The 24,934-nt window shown below is 40.5% G+C and overlaps 2 protein-coding genes across 2 annotated transcripts; one reads left to right on the plus strand and one right to left on the minus strand.

Annotated features, from left to right (window-relative positions):
• Window positions 1-1,827: 1,827 nt before the first annotated feature.
• LOC131618830 (uncharacterized) lies at window positions 1,828-2,502 on the plus strand. Its single transcript, XM_058889989.1, has one exon. The coding sequence runs from the start codon at window positions 1,828-1,830 to the stop codon at window positions 2,500-2,502; it is 675 nt and encodes a 224-aa protein (XP_058745972.1).
• A 17,678-nt stretch (window positions 2,503-20,180) lies between these two features.
• Window positions 20,181-21,350, minus strand: LOC131618831 (uncharacterized). The gene has a single exon (XM_058889990.1). The coding sequence runs from the start codon at window positions 21,348-21,350 to the stop codon at window positions 20,181-20,183; it is 1,170 nt and encodes a 389-aa protein (XP_058745973.1).
• Window positions 21,351-24,934: the final 3,584 nt, after the last annotated feature.

Genomic DNA, 24,934 nt, shown 5'->3' on the forward strand with positions numbered 1-24,934 from the left:
TCCGTAGTCACGAAGTTGTTGCTTAAGCCAAAGAATTTGTGCACAACAACTACCTGCTGCTATGTATTCTGCTTCGGCCGTGCTAAGAGCAACACATGCTTACTTTTTACAAGCCCATGATGCCAATGCATCTCCAAGAATGTGACAAGTACAACTTGTGCTTTTACGATCAGTTTTACAACCTGCATAATCCGCATCAGAATAACCAATTAAATTGCAAACACTACCTTTAGGATACCATAAGCCGGCAGTGATTGTTCCTTTGAGATACTTCATGATCCTTTTTACCGCCATGAAATGTGATTCCTTTGGATCTGCTTGAAAGCGAGCACAAAGACAAACACTGAACATTATTGTTGTTGTTTCTGTTGTTTCTAACTTGTTATTTCTGTTGTCGTTGTTTTGATTGCATTGTGATATTGTTGATTTGATGTCGTTCATATTGTCGCATAACATTGCATTTCTTAAGTTGGCCTTGATGGCATTGATTAATTTGGCCGTGATGGCACCCCGTTCAAGTTGTTGAAATGCCTCGATAAACTGGCATCTGTTTAAGTTGGGAGTTCTGCTCCAAATGGTACCACATGCATTCGTATAGTTGTGTCGTATTTTGAGTCATGTGAAGTTAATGTTGTTATGAGTTGCGGTTGATATAAGTTGTGTTGGATTGAGTTGTGAAATAGTTATTGTAATTGTTGTGATTATTGTTGTTGCTAGTTGTTATTATAACTGTTGTTTGAAAGTGGTGATAATTGTATGATCTGATCTAATATATTAATTATCATACTTTTGTTTATATTTTTTGATATCTCACCCCTTCTGAATGATGTTTCCCTACCATGGGATATGGAAAGTTACTCAAGATAGAGGTGGAAGTTTTGAAGTGATTTTATGAAGTCTTTAGTTGTTGTTAGTCGAGTTGGTGTCTTGCTCTGATATGTAGCACTCAGGATGGGATTATGATTGTATTTTTTTGTTCGATAACTGTTGTTAATATTATAATCGTTGAATATCTAAGTTGAATAATAAGAAGTAATTACGTTGTTTTAAGTTGTTTTTAGTTCAATAACAATTGATGAATAATTATAAGTTGAAGGTTGATCTAGCTGAATAAAGTTGTGTATGAATTATAATTTTATAGTTGTAGATATCGAATTCTATGTATCAAAGATAAATGAAATACAGGTTGTTTGTGGTTTTAAGTTGAAAATGTAATGCCTCATGTTTGATGTTTAAACATTTTGGCACTCTGATTTTAATATAATTGTTAGGTAGAAAATGGGGTGTTACATTAGTGGTATCAGAGCATGTCGGTCCATCCGGCCAGTTGTTGAGTCGTAGTTAGTTAACAATCGAGCGTTCTTAATTACTTTTATCTAACTGTTGTTTATGTTGTAGTGCTTAGTTGAGATGACTGGTAGAAACGATGATGCGATTGCTGCTGCTTTGGAGGCTATGGCTTAGGCTTTAGCAACTCAGCCAAATGTTGATGAGAACGCTGGATCTCGCAGTTTGGCGACTTTCCAGAGGGAGAATCCGCTGGTCTTCAAGGGTAAGCATGACCCTGATGGAGCGTTGGAATGGTTGATAGAGATTGAGAGAATCTTCCGCGTGATGGACTGCACTTAGGCGCAGAAGGTTCGGAATGGAATTCATATGCTATTAGTCGAAGCTGATGACTGGTGGCTAGAGACTCGTCAGAGATTGGAGGTGGCAAGTGAAGAGATCACTTAGGTTGTGTTCCGTAGAGAATTTCTGAGGAAGTATTATCCTGAAGATGTTCGGGGTAAGAAAGAGATTGAGTTCCTTGAGCTGAAACAGAGAAATATGTCAGTGACAGAGTATGCTGCAAAGTTCACTGAGTTGGCTAAGTTCTACCCGTATTATGATGGAGCAAGTGGTGAGTTTTCAAAGTGCATCAAGTTTGAAAATGTATTACGCTCTGAGATCAAGAAAGCTGTTGGGTATCAGAAGATTCGTATCTTTCTTGATTTGGTTGATAGTTGCAGGATTTTAAAAAAAGATCATAATGCACATTACAAAATTGTCAAGGATAGGAGAGGCAAGCAGAACCGTAGCACACCTTATGATGCTCTAGTTAAAAAGGGTAAAGCAGATGTGGCTGATAGCAAGAGAACTAGTAGGGGAGAAGCTCCTGCTAGCGTTGTTTGTTTCAATTGCGGGAAACCTGGTCATAAGAGTAATGCGTGTAACCTCGAGGTGAAGAAATGTTTTCGTTGGGGTAAGATGGGACATGCTATGTCAGATTGTAAGCATAAGGAAATGGTTTGTTTTAACTCTGGTGAAGAAGGACACATTGGGAGTCAATGTCCAAAGCCAAAGAAGAGGCAATCTGGTGGAAAAGTGTTCGTGTTGGCGGGAAGTCAAACAGATGGAGGGAACGAGCACATTAGAGGTAATGTTTCGTTAGTATACTCCTTTAATATTATGTTTATGTTTTTGTTATCCGTTGTTTGGGCTGTTGTTGTTAATATAAAATAATTGGCGTGTATGAAAATAGTATGGTTGAGTTGTTTAAGGGTAGTGACCAAAGAGTAGCAAGAACGAGAATTTGGAATCGGAGGAGTAAAGTGTGGAAGCAAGGTTAAGTATGGTGATGTTGTATAAATTTTCGAGGACGAAAATATTCTAAGTGGGGGAGAGTTGTAACACCCAGAAATATATTTAGATATTTAAATAAATTATTCAAGGATTTAATATGGAAATTCGATCGAAGTTGGATTTATTAGGGATATTATAAGACGAGGAATTGGATTAATAGGATATATATATATATATATATATATATATATATATATATATATATATATATATATATATATATATATATATATATATATATATATATATATATATGTGTGTGTGTGTGTGTGGGAGCGATTAAATCATATTATTGGATAAAGTCGGATGATAAATAATATTAGAGTTATTACTTATTTTAGAAGTTATTAGATAATTTTGGTTGGATTTAATTATAGGTGTGAATTAGCAATTGAGGGGTATTAGTTAGTAAAATCCAAACATGAGTTTTAGAGAGCCCAATTATTCTATTATATTTTGTTTGGGTAGTGGTAGTTATCAAACCAAAAAAAAAGAAACAGAAGGAGTCACGTAGCAGAAGGAAGAGGAAAAATAAGAGCTAAGGATTTTGGGGCTAGCAGTCTGGAAATTGGGAGTTGCAGTGTTAGAGGTTGCAGTTACCGATATATTTTTGAGCTTCGTTTAAGACAAAGGTTAGGGGTGGGATTTGACTAATATAATCAATTGTATGATGGTTGTTATGTGGGATTTAGGGTTGTATGATTTTACTGCTAAATTGTGTTCATGTGCTGAATTGTGATTTATGTGATTTTGTTGTGTATCAGTTGATCTGGATTTATAACTAAGTTGCTCTGTGGTTGATAATTGTAGGCATATGTTGTATTGAATGGAGTCTGGAATATATATATTGGTGAATGAATGAAATTGTATTGGAAAAATTTATAAGTGTATACGTAATGGCTAAGAACTGGAATAAATATGAACGAGTGGAGACGAGGGTCTCGAAGTGGATGACTTCCCCCCATATATATGAGACGGACGTCTCCCTAATTTCTTCTCCCTTTAGCATAGGAGAACGGCGTCTCCAGGACATGTTAGGAGGAGGCGGGCGCCTCCCTCCTTAAGGGCCCCCACTTCTTTGGTTTTCCCTCCTTTTTAAGATAAGATTAGTGTCCCTTTTGTTTTACAGTGTTTTTAGTGACCTTTAACATAATTAGGTGAATTTTTGGCATAAGTTACATGGATTAATGTTAGATACCAGACGAATACACCTATGTAATAGATATCATATGAATGAATTATGATAATTTAGCAGTGGTTTGGTTAGAAGGAGAAAATCAATAATTGGCAGAATAAATGTAACAGGAACAATTGTTAGTACCAGAAGTTATAATTTTGACAGGAAATTAACAATGCAGGAATGGCTTATAATAGTGAGGTAGTTAATTGGAATGTATAGTTGAACGAATAGATGTCGCAGGAAAACATAAATAATATAAAAACAGTCGCGTAGGTGAAAAATAACGGTATAATTAATTAACTGGAATTGAATGAAATTTGTCGGAGAGGTTCGTGTATATAATTAGATAACGTGTGTTGGTTGTTCTGTTGAGTATTATATCGATTGTGCGAGTTGCAGGTACTGTTGAAGTAAGTTGGTTTTGTCCCGAATTTGGACAAGTTTAGGTTGTAGGATCAAATAGCCAAAGTGGAAAGTTGTTTAAGTTGTAGTCTAAGTTGTTGTTTCTGTTGTCATTGTTTTGATTGCGTTGTGATATTGTTGATTTGATGTCGTTCATATTGTCGCATAACATTTCATTGCTTAAGTTGGACTTGATGGCATTAATTAAGTTGGCTGTGACGGTACCCCCGTTCAAGTTGTTGAAATGCCTCGATAAACAGGCATCTGTTTAAGTTGGGAGTTCTGCTCCAAATGGTACCACATGCATTCGCATAGTTGTGTCGCATTTTGAGTCATGTGAAGTTAATGTTGTTATGAGTTGCTGTTGATATAAGTTGTGTTGGTTTGAGTTGTGAAATAGTTATTGTAATTATTGTGTGTAATATGGTGGGAGAACTGACTTTTAAAAATGTGCGGATAGCAAGAGTCGCCACCGAATTTTGCTTTATCCAATTGGAAAGGCATAAAGAACAGGAAATAACTTTGAAAATATTTGATTTTAGGGGGTAGGTTATACAAAGGGAAGGTGTAAGCACCCTTTGTATCCATGGTTATCCATGGGCTCTTAATTGCTTAGCTCACTTGTTTGTTTGAAATGTTTGAAAAGTGTCGTGTGTGTTTAGAAAAGATTTTTGAATAAGGACTTTAACTTGTAAATAAGTGTAGCCTTTTGGAAATTGTTTTGAAAAGAGGTGTGAAAAGCATTTTGAATGTTTGATTTGAATGTGAGCAAGCAGTTAAGAGCTACCTACCCTAAGATTGTCTTTCTTGTTCTTTAAGTCTTTCGTTTGAAAAGTGCTATCCATACCATAAGGAGGGTAGGTAGTCTTTTCATTGGATGTACGGGTCATCGTTTTCCATAAGTCTATCCATACCAAAAGAAGGGTAGGAAATCTTAGGAATTGATGAGAATAGTCATTTGTAGGCAACCAGTAAGGATACCTTAGCATTCGAAAGGACGATCATCATTTATCGAGGCAACATCGAGGGAAAATATAATTTTAATCGTAGGCAACTCGAATGGACTATGATTTTTTAATTGTAAGGACTATGATGATTTGAATCGAAGGCAGCACGTTAAGCCATCCCTACATCCGAGGGACTTGACTATTATTCGAAAGGCAACGAAGAGGGATTACCCTAAAGGTGTCTGGGTGCAACAATCATGAGAATTCAATTCATACATTTTTATCTTGTATTAGGCGAACTATATTCGATTAATTGTTGTCACTCCCTATTTTACTAACCACGCAGTTAAATAAATAGAAAAAATAAGCAGTTATAATATGCGGAAAATAAAGAGCAAAAAAAGTAAATCCTAATTACTATTACATTAAAAACGAATGAGCGACCTATACAACTTCTAGAATTTAAATGGCAGAAAGTAAATAATTAAATAAATGGCATAATTAAATAAAGGCAGAAATTAAACAAGCATTCGACAATCACTAGAGTTTTGAGATGAGAAAAGAAACTCGCGCGATGTGAAAAAGTTGAAGGTTAGAGGCATTTGTGGTGATAAATCCTAAATCTTAAAGGTTAATAGAATAAACCTAAAAATAAACATTAAGGATTATATTTAAATAAACCTAAAACTAATTAGTTAAGGCTAAAATTAATAATTAAAAAGACCTGCAAAGTAAAACCTAAAAAGGTTTGCCAAAAAAATTAATCGATGTTAAGTTGCCCAAAATAAGGTTCGTGGCGAGTGGCAAAAATAAAGTGGAAAAGAATGTGATAAACCCTAAAAAACCTAAAGTGTTAAAAAAACTAACTAAATTAATTAAATTAAGTTTATGACTAAATTAACCTGAGTCTAATCATTTATTGTAAAAGGTTCATGGGTTAAATGATAAAAAAAAAGTTTAGTGGTTAAAATTAAAACAAACTAAAAAAAGCAATTAAAATAAAGGAATAGAACAAAAACCAGTGCTGGTGATCAGGTGTTGCGACGTCTTGATGGTCTACCATGGACAGCGCCTTCTTGGCCCTTCGATCTGGAAGCATGGAGATCTAATAGCTGGTAAGTAAAGGTGCACCATGGACGTGTTTTCCTCACACGCACCTAATCTGTGACAGCAACATAACAAAGAAAGTGAATAAAATAAAATATGCATACAGCGGTGTAGCAACCTGCCCTAAAAATTAAAGTTTCTAGAGTCGCCACCTATTCTACCAGGGCGAATAGGAAACCCTACGCAGTTAAGAGATCGGGGTAAGATTATTATAATCAGGTCGAGCGAAGGTGTTAGGCACCCTCAACCCTTTCCTGAGGTTTTGAGTTAAAGCAAAGATTTATGACTAAATTTATTAAGGTTAATAGCTAAGGAAATGAAAATGGTGAACGGTAAGATTCGAACCTGATTAGGATTTTGGGGAAGGGGACTCGCCTTGTTGCCAAGTGCCTACGCATCTCCTTAGGGAGAATCAGAGTCAACGTAGTTTGGGGACAGGGTTGTACACCTTTGAATTTGATATGATATGGTTTGAAGGCTTTTTGAATTGCCTTATCGTAGTTATGATAACGCGAAATTCGCAAGGTATTTTGAATTACCTTATCGTGGTTTTGAAAATCGCAGCATTGAAGAGATGAGTTTTGAGTGTTTTAAGTGGCGTATAACCCTGGTTTTAATTTGCACTATTAGTCGCAATGATCAATAGGTTTGATCACCATAATTAATAGATTAGTAAGGTATTGTTACCAATTCTAATTGATAGGTTCAATTATCACTAATAACAAATGCATATGTTTTATGAAATTAATTATTTAATTTCTATCATTATCCCTCGTAATCGATGGATTCAATTATAAATGATAATGAATTGTTAGAGAAAGATAGGCTAATCATCACAACCAATAAGATGGTTGAAACCCTTTAGCCAAATAAAACTTATTTTTATTTATATTTAATTAAAGAATTAAATGATTGATTATTACCCATCGTGACTAGTAGATCTAGTCGAAACAAATAATAAATTAAACCCTAACACTTTGGCCAAATGGCCAGTGGGATTGGGCAAAACCTAATGCATTGATGAACTTTCCTAGGGTTTTTTGTGATATTTATAATTAAAGTTGATTAAAATAATTAAATCGAACAATCGAGTGATCGGGAAAATAACCCTAATGTTAATTATATTATTAATCCTAATTATATTATTAATATGATTTTAAAAGTACATTATGTATATAATAATAATTAAAATTAATTAGAATTACACAAACAATATAACAAATAAATGAAAAATAGAAAGATAAAACCTGGGTATGATTCTGTGTGGCTGCTCTTGGACGTCCATGGTGGAGCTTCACACTGTGGAACATTGGATCCAGCTGCTTTGAGATCCAAAGGTAGTCGCTGAAGGTGTACGATGAGCCTCCGTGGATGGCACGCACAGGATCTGCAAGGGATTCCTAATACAGAAAATTTGCAAAGTAACTTGCACGAGACAGGGATCAAACCGTCCCTCTCGCGATTAAAGACAAGGCGCATCTCCACTCCGGCGCTTTTTCTTTGTTGTAAATATCATACACCGATAATATTATATATGAAAAACAATTTAATCAAAATCTTTTAAAACTGAACGCGCGTCAAACCGGATCGTCTTCTTCCTTTAGCCTGGTTCTCTGGGCTACGGAACTGCTGCCATTTTGCTACGGTCCCCTTCCTAGCTAATGACCTGCAAATCCTCCAAATCCACAATATGTAATATAAATTCAAGAGAATACCGTGTATCAACTCACAATTTCCTCCTGAATATGATGGTATCAATTATTCAGCCTGATTTTGCTTCAAACAAAAATCCCCAAATTAAAGTTTAAGAACCCTAACAATGGTGAAATCTTTAATATGTGCAGAAGCTTCAATTAAACAATTTAAACACGTTCTAAATACCATATTGAACACAAATAAACAATCGAAACATGTTTATAACGGGTGATTTGGCGTAGTCGAATTTGAAATTTCTTATGCAAACCGTGGCTTGTAGATGCGAGCTCCGGGAGGTGTTGGCTATGGATAATGAATGGGATCGCTTCTGGGAGGTCTCAGGAAGATGTATGAACTCTCAAAACACCTTGAATCGGTCTCTCTCTACAAAAAAGAATTTTGCTTTTCCTTGAGTTTTTTCTTTAAAGATGATTCAGTTTTTTCTCTTTGAGGCCGCCCATCCCCTTCTTTTGATCATTAGGTTCCATATATATATATATATATATATATATATATATATATATATATATATATATATATATATATATATATATATGTAGTAACAACATTAGGTTAAGCAAATTTAATCAAATCTTCATATTTTTGGAGATTTGTAATTTGATTGAATTATGATTATGGACTTTCCAAAATAATCCAACTCCAATATTTCTCACCCCAAATCCTCTTTGCACGAATTTGCCTTGTGTCTGAGGTATAAATGTGATTGGATATAGTTGGGATAAGGAGCCAAATCAAATATTTGGTTTTTTTATTCGATTTATTTAAGTTTAATTACTTTTTAAATGAATAAAAAATTCACTAAAATAAAATAAAAATCCCATGGGCGTGGCCTTGAATTTGGAGGTGCTTAGTAACCTTGTAATTAAGTTTGGATCATAACAAGATAGGCCCATTTGCAAAAATATCCATTTTGAACCACTTTTGTTCACATTTCGCCTTCAAAAATTGCCCGACTTTGACAAGGCATATCTCCCTCAATTTTTAAGATATGCAAGAGTTATAGGACTTTTTGGAAACCTCAAGATGTCCTCTACAATCCACTTTGGAACATATTTTTCATTTGGGGATTTTATCTTGATGATATGCCCTTTGACAGAAAACTGCTTTTGGTTGACCTTTGAAAAGAACCTATAATCTTTTGTACCACATATCTTAAATGAAGCATTTCTGGCCTTGGCTTGTGAGAGACAAAGTTGTAAAGAATCCAATTTCCTTCAAAATAGGCTTTGATTGAGAAATTTCTGATACTCCATGTGAAAGTTATGACCAATCAAAGTTGAGTTGATTTTTCCTATAAAAAACCCTAATTTGAACCTTTTGAATTTGTTCATTTCTGAGTTTTTATTAATGGATCATGATCAATCTTTGATCAAATGATGGTTATAACTTCAAATACTTGATGTTGACAAAAAGTCAGGAGTTTTTGCTGTATTTTGACTATAGTTGACTTTTAGGTCAAACTAGTCGATTGTTGATCATCTGAGCCATTGAGTGAGAAATCCTTGAAATTGATGCTTGCCTTTTGTCATGGAGATGCTTTGATACAGATGTGACACCTTGAGATACATTTGAGGCCTCAGAGATTCAAAATTCTTTGATAAAATGCAAGCCCTAGTTTTGAATAGGAGAGAGTGATTTGAGAAAATCCTTGAACCTTGAATCATTGAAGATGAAATGAAGAGGGCAAATTTTGGGGTATGACAAGCGGGGCTCGAAACCGCGGTTTGCATACAAGAGCCTCAGGACGCACTCTACACCATCAGGCTAATTATCGCTTGCTGTTCGGATCATGGCCACTAAACAAAATAAGGGAAAACCAGTTATTTCAAAATTTGAAACGAAACGCGCGCGCTGGCCTTTGTCTCCCGCGTTTTTTAAAAGAGTTTTTACCAGGGATTTTAGCTACGGACGACGCTGTGGGTATACTGCCCCTATTTAATCGTCTTATACTCGAATGTGAGATTGGCGCTAGCCTTTCGAACATTCGGAGTAGAAGAAGATTAAATACCGAAGACCTGAAATTTGTCCTGAGGAGATGGTATGATTTTATTCCTCGTTTTTGATATCTGCTGGGGAAAGAGAGGAATTTGTTTTGTTGGTGGATATATTTACAGTGAGTAATTGGAAGAAGGGTGATAGCTTGTAACGTAGCCTGAGGTGCCAATACAAGGTTCTCACAAGAAATGTTACATGAAACAATGGCTGAAAGGAAATAGATCTCGTGCGATCTACGACTCGACATCCGGAAAAGACCTCGTACGATCTTCAAGACAGAAAGGTAATAGACCTCGTGCGATCTACGAAAACAGGAAGATATAGATCTCGTACGATCTACGACTCGACATCGGGAGAAGACCTCGTGCGACCTTCAAAACAGGAGGAAGAGTAGATCTCGTACGATCTACGACTCGACATCGGGAGAATACCTCGTGCGACCTTCAAAACAGGAGGAAGAGTAGATCTCGTATGACCTACGACTCGACATCAAGAGAAGACCTCGTGCGACCTTCAAAACAGGAGGAAGAGTAGATCTCGTACGACCTACGACTCGACATCAAGAGAAGACCTCGTGCGACCTTCAAAACAGGAGGAAGAGTAGGTCTCGTACGACCTACGACTCGACATCAAGAGAAGACCTCGTGCGACCTTCAAAACAGGAGGAAGAGTAGGTCTCGTACGACCTACGACTCGACATCAAGAGAAGACCTCGTGCGACCTTCAAGACAGGAGGAAGAGTAGATCTCGTACGATCTATAACTCGACATCGGGAGAAGACCTCGTGCGACCTTCAAAACAGGAGGAAGAGTAGATCTCGTACGACCTACGACTCAACATCGCCTCGACATCAGAAGGAGGGAAACAGAAAGACTTCGTGTCGGACATTTGTCAGGAATTGAGGACACCTCGTATCGGCACCACAGCTTAAAAGTGTTTGTAGTATGATAGCAGATATCAGGCAAAGTTTGCGCAGGTAACGACTTTGAGAGGATGGGTCATTGTTCTGATTCGACATTGGCTCCTATTATCTGGCTTATGTTCCGTATGCATGTTTGAGTTTTTATGGCGTAATGATCCATCGCAATGGATATGCTACGCTTTCGAGGATGCAATGCTATATGCAATGAATACTATATGCAGAGAGTGCCAAATAAAGTCCCTTGGTGGAACAGAAGAGTAGGATCATTGGGGTCCGTTGCCTGTGATCTTGAACCATCATTATGAATTGACATTGGAAACCCTACAGTACCAAAGATTATTGGTAACTGCGTTGAGGGTTGGAACATAGCTCCGCTGGGGATGAAATGATTTTGCTCGACTTTCCTTACATTCTATGCTGCTTGGGGAATCATGAGTTTTGAGAGACCGCTCTTCGTCTGCCATATGGAAGAGGGATATGGACCTTTTCATGTGCTCCATGCTTACCAGTACTGATGAATTATACTCTGGAACTTTCATGTGGGATGATGATGACCTTTGTGACATATCATGAGCCAAGATGACGGCTAGAACCTGCAACCTGCACAGAAAACAACGTTTGGATGCAAATGGTGCCCCTTAGAGCACTTTTATGTTTATGTAACATCATGTTTCATTTTGATTTTGTGATTATTGCCCCCATGCTTTCAATGCAATGTTTAATAACGAATTAAATCACACCTCGCATGCGCAAAAATGAAAAGAAAGAAAGAAAGCTTTTGCATCAAAAGATCATTTTATTGATGGAATGCCTGTGAATAGGCTTCTGTACAAGGAAGCAACTCCTAAATGAGGTAGTTGCGAAAAAGAAAATAAAAATGCAAAGAGCAAAATGGCAAAGAGAAATGCTCGGATTTCCATTAAAACTGATATTGCTACAGTTCCCATATCCTCGATCCTCTTAATGCTTTGCTTCAGAAGGGTAATGGTTGGATTGATCCGTCTGTTCTGCCAAGGGCGCATAGTGATCTTTGTGAAGGATATTCAGACTGCAGCCTCTCGCTTTTGATCCCTAACTTTTGCCTGGATCGCCCTTTCGGGTTTCCAATCCAGCGGGATGCCCCTTTTTGCCTAAGTTGCCCTTTCAGGTTTTCAACTTAGCGGGTTATTCTTTTTTGTTTTATCCCTAATTTTTGCCCAAACCCTTTTGGTTTGCCGGGATGCCCTTATTTTTGCCTAGGTACGTCGACCTAGCGGGTCTTTTATGCGTAGTATTTTTTGACTGAGTCTGAATTGACTGGAAGCGGAACGTCTTCCCCATCCATCTTTGTCAGGATTAAAGCACCACCTGAAAATGCTTTCTTCACAATGTATGGTCCCTCATAGTTGGGAGTCCATTTGCCCCTTGGATCAGTGTGAATTGGCAAGATCTTCCTTACGACTAGGTCACCTGTGTGGAATTCTCGAGGCCGAATTTTCTTGTCATACGCTTTCTTGATCCTTTTTTGGTACAACTGGCCATGGCAGATAGCAGATAGGCGTTTCTCCTCAATTAGATTGAGATGATCAAACCTCGTTTGAACCCATTCTGTTTCATCGAGTTTGGCGTCCATCAAGACTCTCAACGAAGGAATTTCCACTTCGACAGGTAGTACGACCTCCATACCGTAGACAAGAGAGAAGGGAGTTGCCCCAGTTGAAGTACGAACCGAAGTTCTATAGCCATGCAAAGCAAATGGCAACATCTCATGCCAATCTTTATACGTTCTAACCATTTTCTGGACGATCTTCTTTATATTCTTGTTAGCAGCTTCGACTGCGCCATTCATCTTTGGCCGATAGGGTGATGAATTGTGATGTTCAATCTTGAACTCTTCACACAACTCTGCCATCATCTTGTTATTAAGATTGGACCCGTTATCAGTGATGATCTTGTTTGGAACCCCATATCGGCATATGATTTCTTTCTTGATGAAGCGAGTAACGACTTGCTTGGTTACGTTCTTGTAAGAAGCAGCTTCAACCCATTTGGTGAAGTAGTCGATAGCAACAAGAATAAATCTGTGTCCATTTGAAGCTTGTGGCTCTATTCGTCCAATCATGTCTATGCCCCACATAGCAAAGGGCCAAGGTGATGTCAGAACATTCAAAGGAGTTGGAGGAACATGAATCCTGTCAGCATACACTTGGCATTTGTGACATTTCTTCACGTATACGTAACAATCACTTTCAATGGTCATCCAATAATATCCTGCTCGCAAGATCTTTTTGACCATGGAGTGCCCATTGGAATGGGTTCCAAAAGATCCTTCATGAATTTCCCGCATGATCAATTCTGCTTCGTGTCTATCCACGCATCTGAGCAAAACTGAATCATAGTTTCTTTTGTACAGGACGTCTCCTGACAAGAAGAATTTGGATGCTAACCTTCAAAGCGTTCGCTTATCACCAATCGTAGCATCTTCGGGATACTCTTGCTTCTCAACATACCTCTTGATGTCGTGATACCATGGCTTTTCGTCATACACATCTTCAGTAGTAAGACAATGAGCAGGGAATACATGGGCGGGCTCTTTGTAACGGAGGATCCTTATGTCTGGCACTTCTTTAGGGGAACTAACTCTGAACATAGCTGCCAAAGTAGCCAAAGCATCTGCCAGTTGATTCTCCTCTCGTGGGATATGATCGAAAGTGATTTCCTCGAAAGCGGGCAACAACTCCAAGATATAGTCCTTATAAGGAACTAAATTGGGGTGTCGTGTCTCCCAATCACCTCTCACTTGATGTATAACCAAGGCAGAATCCCCATAAACCTCAAGGATCTTGATTCTCATATCAATGGCTGCTTCGAGACCCATTATGCAAGCTTCGTATTCCGCGACATTGTTCGTGCAATCAAAGCATATTCTAGCTGTGAAAGGGATGTGAGTTTGACGAGGAGAAGTCAAAACTGCCCCAATACCATGGCCCATAGCATTTGATGCACCATCGAACGTGAGAGTCCATCGCTCTCCTGGTTCGGGTCCTTCATTATCATCCAGTTTCATGATATCTTCATCAGGAAAGTCAAACTTCATTGACTGATACTCTTCTAATGGCTGATGAGCAAGATGATCCGCAAGGACACTCCCTTTGATGGCCTTCTGTGTGACATACTGGATATCATATTCTGATAGAAGCATTTGCCACCGGGCTAGTCTTCCTGTAAGAGCCGGTTTTTCAAAGATGTACTTTATCGGGTCCATTTTGGAGATCAATAGAGTGGTGTGAGTCAACATATACTGGCTCAGTCGGCGAGCAGCCCATACCAAAGCACAGCAAGTTTTCTCGAGTAGTGAGTAGCGGGATTCACAATCGGTAAACTTTTTGCTCAGGTAATAAATGGCGCACTCTTTTCGACCAGACTAGTCATGTTGGCCCAGCACACACCCCATAGATCCTTCAAGCACAGTTAAGTACATAAGAAGCGGCCTCCCAGGAACCGGAGGCATGAGAATTGGTGGCTCTTGGAGATACTGCTTGATCTTTTCGAAGGCTTCCTGACAATGATCATCCCAACGGATATCTTGATTTTTGCGCAGCAGTTTGAAGATGGGCTCACAAGTGTCAGTGAGATGAGAAATGAACCTGGCTATGTAATTCAATCTCCCATGGAACCCTCGAACTTCTTTTTCATTCTTCGGTGCTGGCATGTTCTGTATTGCTCTTACTTTATCAGGGTCGACCTCAATCCCTCGTTGGCTCACAATGAATCCAAGTAACTTTCCAGATCGCACTCCAAAAGTGCACTTGTTTGGATTAAGCCTCAACTTGAATTTACGCAAACGAGCAAACAGTTTCTCAAGATATACCAAGTGTTCCTCCTCAGTTTGGGATTTTGCAATCATATCATCGACGTACACCTCAATCTCTTTATGGATCATGTCATGGAAGAGAGTCACCATTGCTCGTTGATATGTTGCACCAGCATTCTTAAGACCAAAAGGCATCACCTTATAACAATACGTACCCCACGGAGTGGTAAAAGTGGTCTTGGTCATGTCTTTAGGAGCCATCTTTATTTGATTATAGCCGGAAAAACCATCCATGAAGGAGAACACCGAATACTGAGCAGTGTTGTCGACTAGCACATCAATATGAGGCAGAGGGAAATCATCCTTCGGACTTGCCCTATTAAAATCTCGGTAGTCAACACACATGCGTACCTTTCCGTCCTTCTTAGGAACAGGGACGATGTTTGCAATCCAAGGAGGATATTCACACACAGATAAGAAGCCAACCTTCAACTGTTTTTCAACTTCTTCCTTGATTTTCAAAGCCATATCAGGTCGAGTTCTTCGTGGTTTCTGCTTTACAGGCGGACATTCTGGTTTGAGCGGTAACCTGTGCATAACTATGTCCGTGTCTAAACCAGGCATGTCTTCGTATGACCAGGCGAAGATGTCAACATACTCTCGAAGCAACTCAATCAACCTTCTCTTTACATCATTTTGCAAAGCGGCCCCTATCTTGACTTCTCTCTTTGCTTCTTCTGAACCGAGGTTGATGATTTCTATGGCTTCCTGATGTGGCTGAATAGATTTCTCCTCTTGTCTCAAAAGTCTTGCCAATTCCTCAGGGACTTCACAATCCTCCCCACTATCCTCATCAGCTTGGTCAATTGGATTCTCAAGGATATTAAGACGTGGAACTGTAACATTATCATTTTTGATGGAATTCGAGCCGGATCTGCACGATGGATGATTTATGCCTTAGAATGCAACACATAAAGAAGAAAAAAGAAAAAAACTTTGCCATTTTTTTGAAAAAAGTTTTTAAAGTAAAAGCAAAAATGAAAGAAATGGAACAGTAATTGCATGCGAAGATATGATTTTCATTCAATATTAAACAAATTGAAACAACATGGGGGCCCTTCTTTGTACAAGTGGTCAAAATGCTTAGGGCGAAGCATATGACTTATCGAAACAAGAAAATTACATTTCCATAAAAGTGACTCTGGGGATGTCCAAGATAGTCCAATTGTTGAGCTCCTGTCCAGGCGCAGCATGGCAAACGAATCTGGAGAGATCTTCTTCATCATCATCATCCACGGCGAGAACCTGACTTCCAGAACTGGTGCTTGCACTGACGAACACTTGAGAAATGGGGGGAATCACCTTCTTTCCAGGAATTATGCTGAGCTGAGTAGAGGAAGATGGTTGATACCCAAGGCCATACTTGTCTCGCTTCTCATGAACATCGATCAGCTTGCCCCAAGCACTATGGGGAGTACCAGCTTCTAAGAAGGCCTTAGCATCATTTAAAGACGAGAGGGGTGCTCCGAGTTCCTTCTTATTCTCAACCACGGGGAGTTTATCAACCGACACGATCTCTAAAGCTTGAAAAGGTGTCTCTTGTATCTCTCCATCCACTTCAACATAACGGTATGATGCCAGATTATTGACTATCAAATCTTCTTCACCAGTGATCACAACAATCTTGTCATTCACAACAAATTTCAAACACTGATGGAGGGTAGATGTCACAGCCCCAGCAGCATGGATCCAAGGACGACCCAAGAGGCAAGTGTATGAAGGACGTATATCCATAACATAGAAGGCAATATAGAACATGTGAGGACCAATCAAGACAGGCAGATCAATTTCCCCTTCTTCGGACCTTCTGGAACCATCAAACGCTCTGACACTCATAGTGCATGGTCTCATCATAATCCCATCCATACTCAGCTTAAACAAAGTGGTCTTGGGCATCACATTAAGAGAGGAACCTGTATCAATCAGAACTCGAGACAACACAGCATCCAGACACTTGACGGAGATATGCAACGCTTTGTTGTGTGCTCTACCCTCAGGTGGAAGTTCATCATCAGAAAAATCCAAACAATTACCAGCAGCAATATTGGTCACAACCCCTTCAAACTGAGGCACGGTAATGTCTTGAGTCACGTGAGCGGAAGCCAGAACTTTCATCAGAGCATCACGATGAGCTTCAGAATGCACCAAGAGAGACAAGATGGAGATCTTGGCTTGAGTCTGATCAAGTTGGTCAATCACTTTGTAATCACTCTTCTTAATGATTTTCAGGAGTTGCTCGGCATCTTGTGCATTACGTGTTACAGGAGGATCAACAGCAACTTGCTTTCCTTTTGCTTGTGCACTAGCCTCTTTATTGGTCTCTTTAGGAGGCGGAGGAGGGGCAGCAAAGATCCGACCACTACGGGTAATGCCACTAGTGCCAGCAATATCTGTGATGCTCGAATTACCTACTGGAGGACAGTCATATTTCTTCCCTCGAATGTACACAGCATTATAACTCCAAGGAACAGCCTTAGAATTGCTCACAGGAGAGGGAACGAGAGATGAGGTTGAAGAGGTCAGAGAGGCATCTGGAACCTGAATAACCAACGGAGTTCTCGGAGCCTGAATGACCAAAGGAGTACTCGGAGCACGAACGACCAAAGAAGTGTCCTGAGTCTTTGATACTTCAGCAGGATAGTAAGGGATCTCTAAAGTGGCCACGTCTTCACCAGGAACAACCCTTTCCACCCTAAGAACGCCTTCATCCATCAGCTTCTGGATTTCCTCTCTTAATCTAGCACATTCCTCCGGATTAGAAGAACATTGCAAACAGTAGTCATGTAGCTCACACAAAACCTTTTGTTGCATAAGATGTTCTATGACAACTGCTAGCGGCATCTTAACCTCATTAACATCATTTACCATGATCTGATCATCACATAACTCAATAGCATTGGTCGCACCAGCATGCGGAGGCATAGGGTTATTCTGCACATTGGGACCAGTAGGAGTGAATGAGATAAGCTTGTCATCAAGAAGATCCTGAACTTTCAACTTGAATGCTCTACACTTTTCAATAGTGTGGCCCGGAGCCCCTGAATGGAATTCACATCGAGCATTAACATCATAACCAGGAGGGAGAGGACTAGGTGGAGGTCCAAGTTCACGGAGTTGTACCAATTGACCAGCAAGCAACTGAGGGAGGAGTTGGGCATATGACATTGGAACCGGATCGATACGCCTATCTTGAAATCTTGTTCTTTGTGGGGCCCTTTGACCTTGAGGTCTAGGGTTCTGTTGACGATTCTGAGGAGCAGCAGCTTGTTGTTGTGGTACGAATGGCTGTTGGGGTGCCGTCCATGGTTGTGGGAGAGCAGCAGCATATGCTTGAGGGACATATGGACCAGGAATCGCATAAGGCATCGGATAATAAGGAGGTGGAACAGCAGAATATGCTGGAGCCCGGCCTTGGTCAACAGAAGCGGTGCTAGTCTCACCTTCCTTCTTCTTCACAAACCCAGAATACGGCTTCTTACCATTACCACTTGAGGTGCTAGGACTAGTGACGCCTTGAATGGTACCAGCTTTGACACAGTTCTCAACCCTCTCACCGATGATGACCACATCCGAAAAGGAAGGAGAAGTATTACTAACCATGTGCTGAAGATACGGCCCTTTCAGAGTTCCCATAAACAGATCAATCAACTCTCGGTCCAATAGAGGAGGTTGGACTCGAACAGCAAGTTCACGCCACCTCTGAGCGTATTCCTTAAAAGATTCTTCAGATTTCTGTGACATATTTTGCAGCTGTGCACGGCTAGGAGCCATAGCAGTATTGTAATGGTATTGTTTCAGGAAGGCATCAACAAGTTCTCCCCAAGTACTAACATTAGACCTCTCGAGCTTCATATACCACTCTAACGGGGCTCCAGTGAGACTATCCTGGAAGAAATGCATAAGCAGAGGCTCATTCTCAGCGTGAGCGGCCATCTTACGGCAGTAGGAACGAATGTGAGTCTCTGGGCAGGTGACTCCCTTGTACTTATCAAAATCTGGCACCTTGAACTTCGGGGGAATAACAATCCCAGGTACCAAGCACATAGCAGCGGTGTCGAAACTCGAAGTTTTAGCAACCTCAACAGCCTTAAGACGTTCTTCAAGAGCTTGGTACATCTTAGCAGTCTCAGTCAACTCAGCAGTAAGATCATGTTCAAGATGAATAACCTCATGGTGGTCGTTCACTACTTTAAGTGTCTCATTGATAGGAGTCTCCTTAGTTTTCACCCCTCCGTCAGCAGAATTGGTAGGAGTATCTTTGATCAGCCCAGCAACGCTCTTTCTGAGCTCTTCCTGTCCTTGGACAACGACATGGAGAGTCTCCATAAGTTGGGTCATTCTTTCCCCCATAAGATCCATATCCCTACGGAGGGCAGCTTGATTCTGTTCAAATTGGTCCATGATTCTCTTCTCGTTGTTTCTGGCGCGGTAAGGATGTAAGAAAGTCAGCTTCGTCGTCGGGAAAGAGATCTGTGTTGGAAGGGACCCCAATTAGAATCTGATAAAAACCTGTAAATGCAATATGATATGAGTGCATGGGTGCATGTGTGCATGTTTTATTATTTTCAAGCCTTTTTTGCTTTGTCTCAAACCAACAACACAAGATAACGGAGAAGATAGTGGAGCATAAACAAGATAAGCACAACCAAAATAAGCCAACATAATTGATTAATTCTGCAACCAAGTTCTTGAAATACAAGATATTCTGCTCCCATGAGCCAACAAATACATTAATAGAAATAAGAATCCCATCCAACAAGTCTGGTGGTGATTCTACAACAAAATCAACATTTAAGCAGGGTCCTCCATATCCACATGACGGAGGGGGCTCTCCCCATTGTTCTAATCACTCCAAGTCTTCATTTCTTCAAACAGCTTTTTAGTCCAAGCACGAGTGGGTCTCTTAATGATCTCTTGAATCAGCAGGTCTTTTCTGAAGTGCATTGTTTCCATGTGGCGATTCTTCACCTCTCAATACCTAGCTTCCTCTTGAACTTGGGCGTTACTCTGGTCTTTTTCTCTTATCTGGCCCTTCAGCTTTCGGATCTCTTCATAACACTTCTCTATGGTATTCTGGCGATCCAACAAGAGTTTGTCTGCTTTCTTGCGACGAGATTTCTCTGAATTGGCATTTTCAGTCTGAATCTGGAGCTTTTTAGTCAATTCTGCCAACTGAGCCTCGTAATGTTCCTTTATCTTCTTCTCTTGGGTTTCAGTAGTTTTAGAATTCACAGTCATTCTTGGCCTCTTCTGAGAAGTACTTCCTCTAGCATACAATTCTCCAAGCTCTATTTCTCTCATTTTCAACTTATGAAGAGCAGAAAGCTTCTCTTGCCTATCAGTATTCATCTTAACTTGCATTGTTTCCATTTGTTCAGTCAATTTTCGATTCTCTTTCACGGTTTGGTTGTAACGGGGCATGGAAACAATGTTGGGTTATTTACCAGCAGGAGGGTACAAAGGGTCCTTAGGAGGGAAAGGCATCCCTTGAACAGCAACCACAGACTCGACCCACTTAGTATAATCCTCATGAGTAGCACAGTCTCGCTGACCAAAATGTTTCTTATCTCTCCAACAAATACTCTTCCAGGCTTGTACTGCTTCTGCCATCTGCCCATTGTCGGTGGCTGAATGATAGAAAATGTTCTCAGCAATCTCTGTTTGTTCGGGAGGACTTACAAAAGCGTATCCAAACGTTCTCCTAGCCAGGACGGGATTATAGTTGATTCCACCTCTAAGGCCCATAAGAGGTACGTTCTTGAACTTTCCACAACTCATAACAACTTCCATGTCTTCTAAAGCTTTATTATACCAGACAATATCTTTAGCCCTCAGCCCCATAATCCTCTCAGCCCACTTAGATGTGTGCCTATTATCAACGAAAGCGCCACGCTCAGGCAGATGTGACCTGAACCATCGGTATAACAACGGAGCACAGAATCTAACCAGACCTCCCTTACCTCCCTTCTGAATACCCTTGTGATGAATGGAGTGATAAACATCCCCCAAAAGGGTGGGAACCGGATTCTGCAAGATGAATATATGAATTGCATTCATGTCAACAAAGTTAGGAACGTCTGAGAACAACACGATGCCATATATACTTAGAGCCAAGATATCCCTAAATGTGTCCCATTCCTTTGCTTCAGCAGCCTCACAACCCCTTTTGACCAGAAACTCCATGCAGAAACCAAAACCTCCTCCCTTCTTAGTGAGATTTGCTTCCACGACCGATTTGCTCAAATAAAGAGCCTTAGCAATTTCAATGGAATCAGGGGCCTTCATGGTGCTATAGTATGGCACTTCCTTCTTTATAGGGATGCCAAGAAATAGGGAATACTCTTCCAGTGTAGGAACCAAGAGGTAGTCGATGAACGTGAAGCAGCGGAGGGAAGGATTGTAGAACTGAAGCAAAGTATGAACTCCCTCTTGCTCGTACTTGGTGAACGGCATCTTGAGAAGGCTCAGAATGTACCCATATTCCTTTCTGAAGTTGGTTGTCTCATCTGGCGTAATCTTCTTTGCTAAACACCCAAGGGAATCCAGATTCGGATTCAGGAAAGAATAAGAGGGATTGCGTCTAACAGTCTTCATTGGTGTGGCCATGTGTTGGTCGGAGACAAAGCCAAAAATTCCTGAAAATAAATGAACATGCATGTTAAATGATATGGCGGAATGCATTTCATTGGGAGAATCCTAAAGTCTTTTCACTATTTCTTTTCTTTTTCTTTTCTTTTCCCTTTTTTTTTTTCAACAAGAGTATATACATCTTTTTTGGAAATAGACTTTAGGATTCTCCACGAATGAAGTGAGGTGGATGCAATAGCATGATGTGTCATGTGTCATGTGTGTGATGTAGTGAGAGATTGAATATCCCTCGCAGCTCTGAATAACTGGGTAATACTGAATGTAGCAGGTTCAAAACTCCGGCTTCAGATTGCAAGATGGAAATCAGGGTATGATGAAGGCTAGTATCCTGTCCCATGCCAAACTCACGGGTATGAATTCTAGACACGGACAGGTGGTCCCTAATGGTCACTAGGGTCTACAGTTCCCATGGGGTACAAAGTGTTTGTGGCAGCAAGGGTGCCAGACACAGTGTTCCATGAAAGAACCTCGCCCAGTTGTGGTACCCCATGTTGAACTCGATCGTAGCAAGGGCCACGGGAGTCAACATGAGCATCCACGCTAATCCTATGTGTCACTGGCCTGGGTAGTGGGCCTTTTACCTCACACAAACCCCCCACCTGCAAAACAGAACAGAAGACCCCAAGGAACACAAAATATAATCCATATGCCTGATGTGCAAGCAGAAATAAACATGATATGCAAGCAGAAAATAAACATGCAAACATATATACAAGATATAGACATAAAACAAGTAAACACCCAGTAAATAAACAAACAAACGCAGGCTAGGATCGACTCGCTAAGAATGGACCCGCAATAGGTCTAGCAACATCCCCAGCAGAGTCGCCAGCTGTCACACGCTCGCGAAAAATGAACAGAGTCGCCACCAATATATTTATCCCATAAGGGAAAGGAATATCAGAAAACCTAACAAAGGGTAAGAACAGGGTCTTGCGACCAGAGAATCAAGGTACGGGAGTCGGTTACGCAAGGGGCCCAGTCCAGAAGGGTGGTGTGTTAGCAGTTACGTGGTGTAGTTCAGAAAAATTCCCTTGGGCCCAATCATCCATCAACTTGCGTGGCCCAGCCTCCACTATCAATCATTTGGTTTTATTCAGTATTTGTTTTATTTCATGTGGTTATCAAAATGTATTAAACGTGACCAACACATGCATGGATATGAGTATCAACTGGTCACACATGGTTTAAGTCATATAGGACAAAACAAGCAAATTAGCCACTCAGCACGTGACACCTCACCATTCCAATCATTTGAATGACGCCAAAATTAACAGGAAAATGGAATATGCACGAATCGCATGGCGCCACGTATTAAAGGACGGAGGGAACGCGAATAAAACAGGGACGCCGGAGCTAGGGCTCCGGTCGTCTTCCCCGGCCAACCTCCGCCGGAGCTAGTACCAAACGTTCCAGAAATTCACAAAACCGGTGCCGTTCGACTCGGATTTTCACGCTGAGCATAGATCCGCACCTAGTTTATGCTAGATCTCCTTTTAACCTACTAACTGGTCTAAACCTCTAAACCCTAAAATTCAAGATCTTCACTAACACTCGTTCTAAATTCAACCTCACTCTCACACGCATTCAGAGAACTCAAGCTCACAATCTAAGCACGTAAACCACATACGCAAACAGAATCAATCTCCAGAAGCAACGAACGGAATGTATAGAGAGCAAAATCAGCTTAAATGTTTGCAAATGCACACGTTATCGTTATGATGCTAAAGCAGATCTGAGCACTTACTTGTTTGACGAATCTTGAGTGACGAGGAGGAACGAAGCTCCGCAACTCCTTCGCCGATGAACACAAGACCGAGATGATGCGAACTACGCCTTAGGTTCGAGTCCGATCTTCGAGAGTTAGCACTTAGAGATCTCGTGTGCTGGAGTGATGCTCAGATCTTGTTCAAGAGTGTGAGTCGTGCATGATGAAAACGATGATATCGAAGGTGATAAGCTCGGCACTATGATGATAGGCGTAGAGGAGAATGGAGGTTGAGGATGGTGGTAGTGGAGAAGATGAAGGTTAATGGAGGCAGCCAGAGGTAGTTACGGTGGCCGGAGAAATTGGTTATGGGGGCGGTTAAGGTGGTGAGGAGGTAGTTACAGAGGTGGTTAGGTTGGCGGGAAGGTTGCTAGGGAGAGGGAAGAGAGGAGAGTGATGAGAGTGTGAGAAGAAGTGTGAGAGTGAGAGTGTTTTTTCAGAATCGTCCCTGTAAGTGTGAGAGCTATGCAACTTTATTTATAGGGCATGCGTGGAAAGAGTAGTGAGGATTTCATGAGTGTGGGGCTTGAATGGGACTTCTAGCAAGTTCTTTTTCATTTTCTTTAGTGTGGGACTTTGATAGGCATGGATGTAGTGCAACCTTTTTCAAACTTAGTGAGCAAGTTTGTATATTTGTGGTAAGCCTTGTATCTCCTTTATGGAATCAATGAATGCATGGGCATTAATGGCTAGAGGTGGTGGTAATACATTTTAATGCATGTTGCAGCCTTATCCTTGCACCAGAGATTCAAACCAAGGCTTTGTCCCATGCATGCCCATATCCCTTACTTTGCTCATATATATCTCAAGCTATAGTTCACTATTTGATTCACCTTTGGGTTCACTGTAAAGAGGGCGCGTAATGGAACAATGTTGGTGTTTGAGATTCATTGAGATAAGGCTTGTACATGGAGTGAGGGGCTTGCAAACATGCTGGTTCAAAACACTTGAGTGCCTGGGCGTGTGACTTGAACTTGCGCCCTGGCCTTGGCAGAGATGCAGTTAGGTAGAGGAGTGACTTTGTGGCCTTGCAACTTCCCCCACACGTGTCTAAAAATGGTGATACTGGGCTCAATAGATAGAGGACAGGGCAAAGAGTGACTTAGAATCAACCTTGTTCAAGATAGTGGCTTGTGAAGGAAGAAAAAAGCATTGACATTTGGCACACCATGTGTTTGCTGAAATGCATGCGTGTGCTTTAAGAATCTGCCTTGGATGCCTGCAGGATTTGACCAGTGTTGGGGCACTACTTTGAAGGCTTGCATATCACTCAATACTTGTTCAATTGACCCAATTCTTGTTTCAATGGATAGAGGAGATGGCAAGGAAGAGAATGATACCAAGTTTGCATTCATATCACTTCTGTAGAGCTCAAAAGATGGCTGGAGATTTGGCCTGCCATGTGTTTGTGAAAATGCCAGGTCATGACCTGACTTGTGTCCTGGAATATGGCCTGGTTCAAATGAGTTTCCAGAACCTTCACACCACTTTAACTCTTCATACAAGCTTCAAATGAAAAAGTGTCCAACTACAAAGTTGTTCTCCTCCATGAGAGGAACAACTTTGATGTTGGAATTTTCTTCAAAAAATGCCATTTGCCACGTGTAATCCAGTGCTGAAGTGGACTACCCAACAAGATTTAAAGTTCCAAAATATTTTCTAAGTGTTGGAATTTTGCCTTTTTTACTATTTTTTCCAACTTTTGCTGAACTCCCGATTTTATCCATTCTTCGACTTTTCTCGATTAATTTTCCACCGAAAGTCAATATTTGAA

The sequence above is a fragment of the Vicia villosa genome, linkage group LG7, assembly GCF_029867415.1.
Source record: "Vicia villosa cultivar HV-30 ecotype Madison, WI linkage group LG7, Vvil1.0, whole genome shotgun sequence".
NCBI classification, from domain to species: domain Eukaryota; kingdom Viridiplantae; phylum Streptophyta; class Magnoliopsida; order Fabales; family Fabaceae; genus Vicia; species Vicia villosa.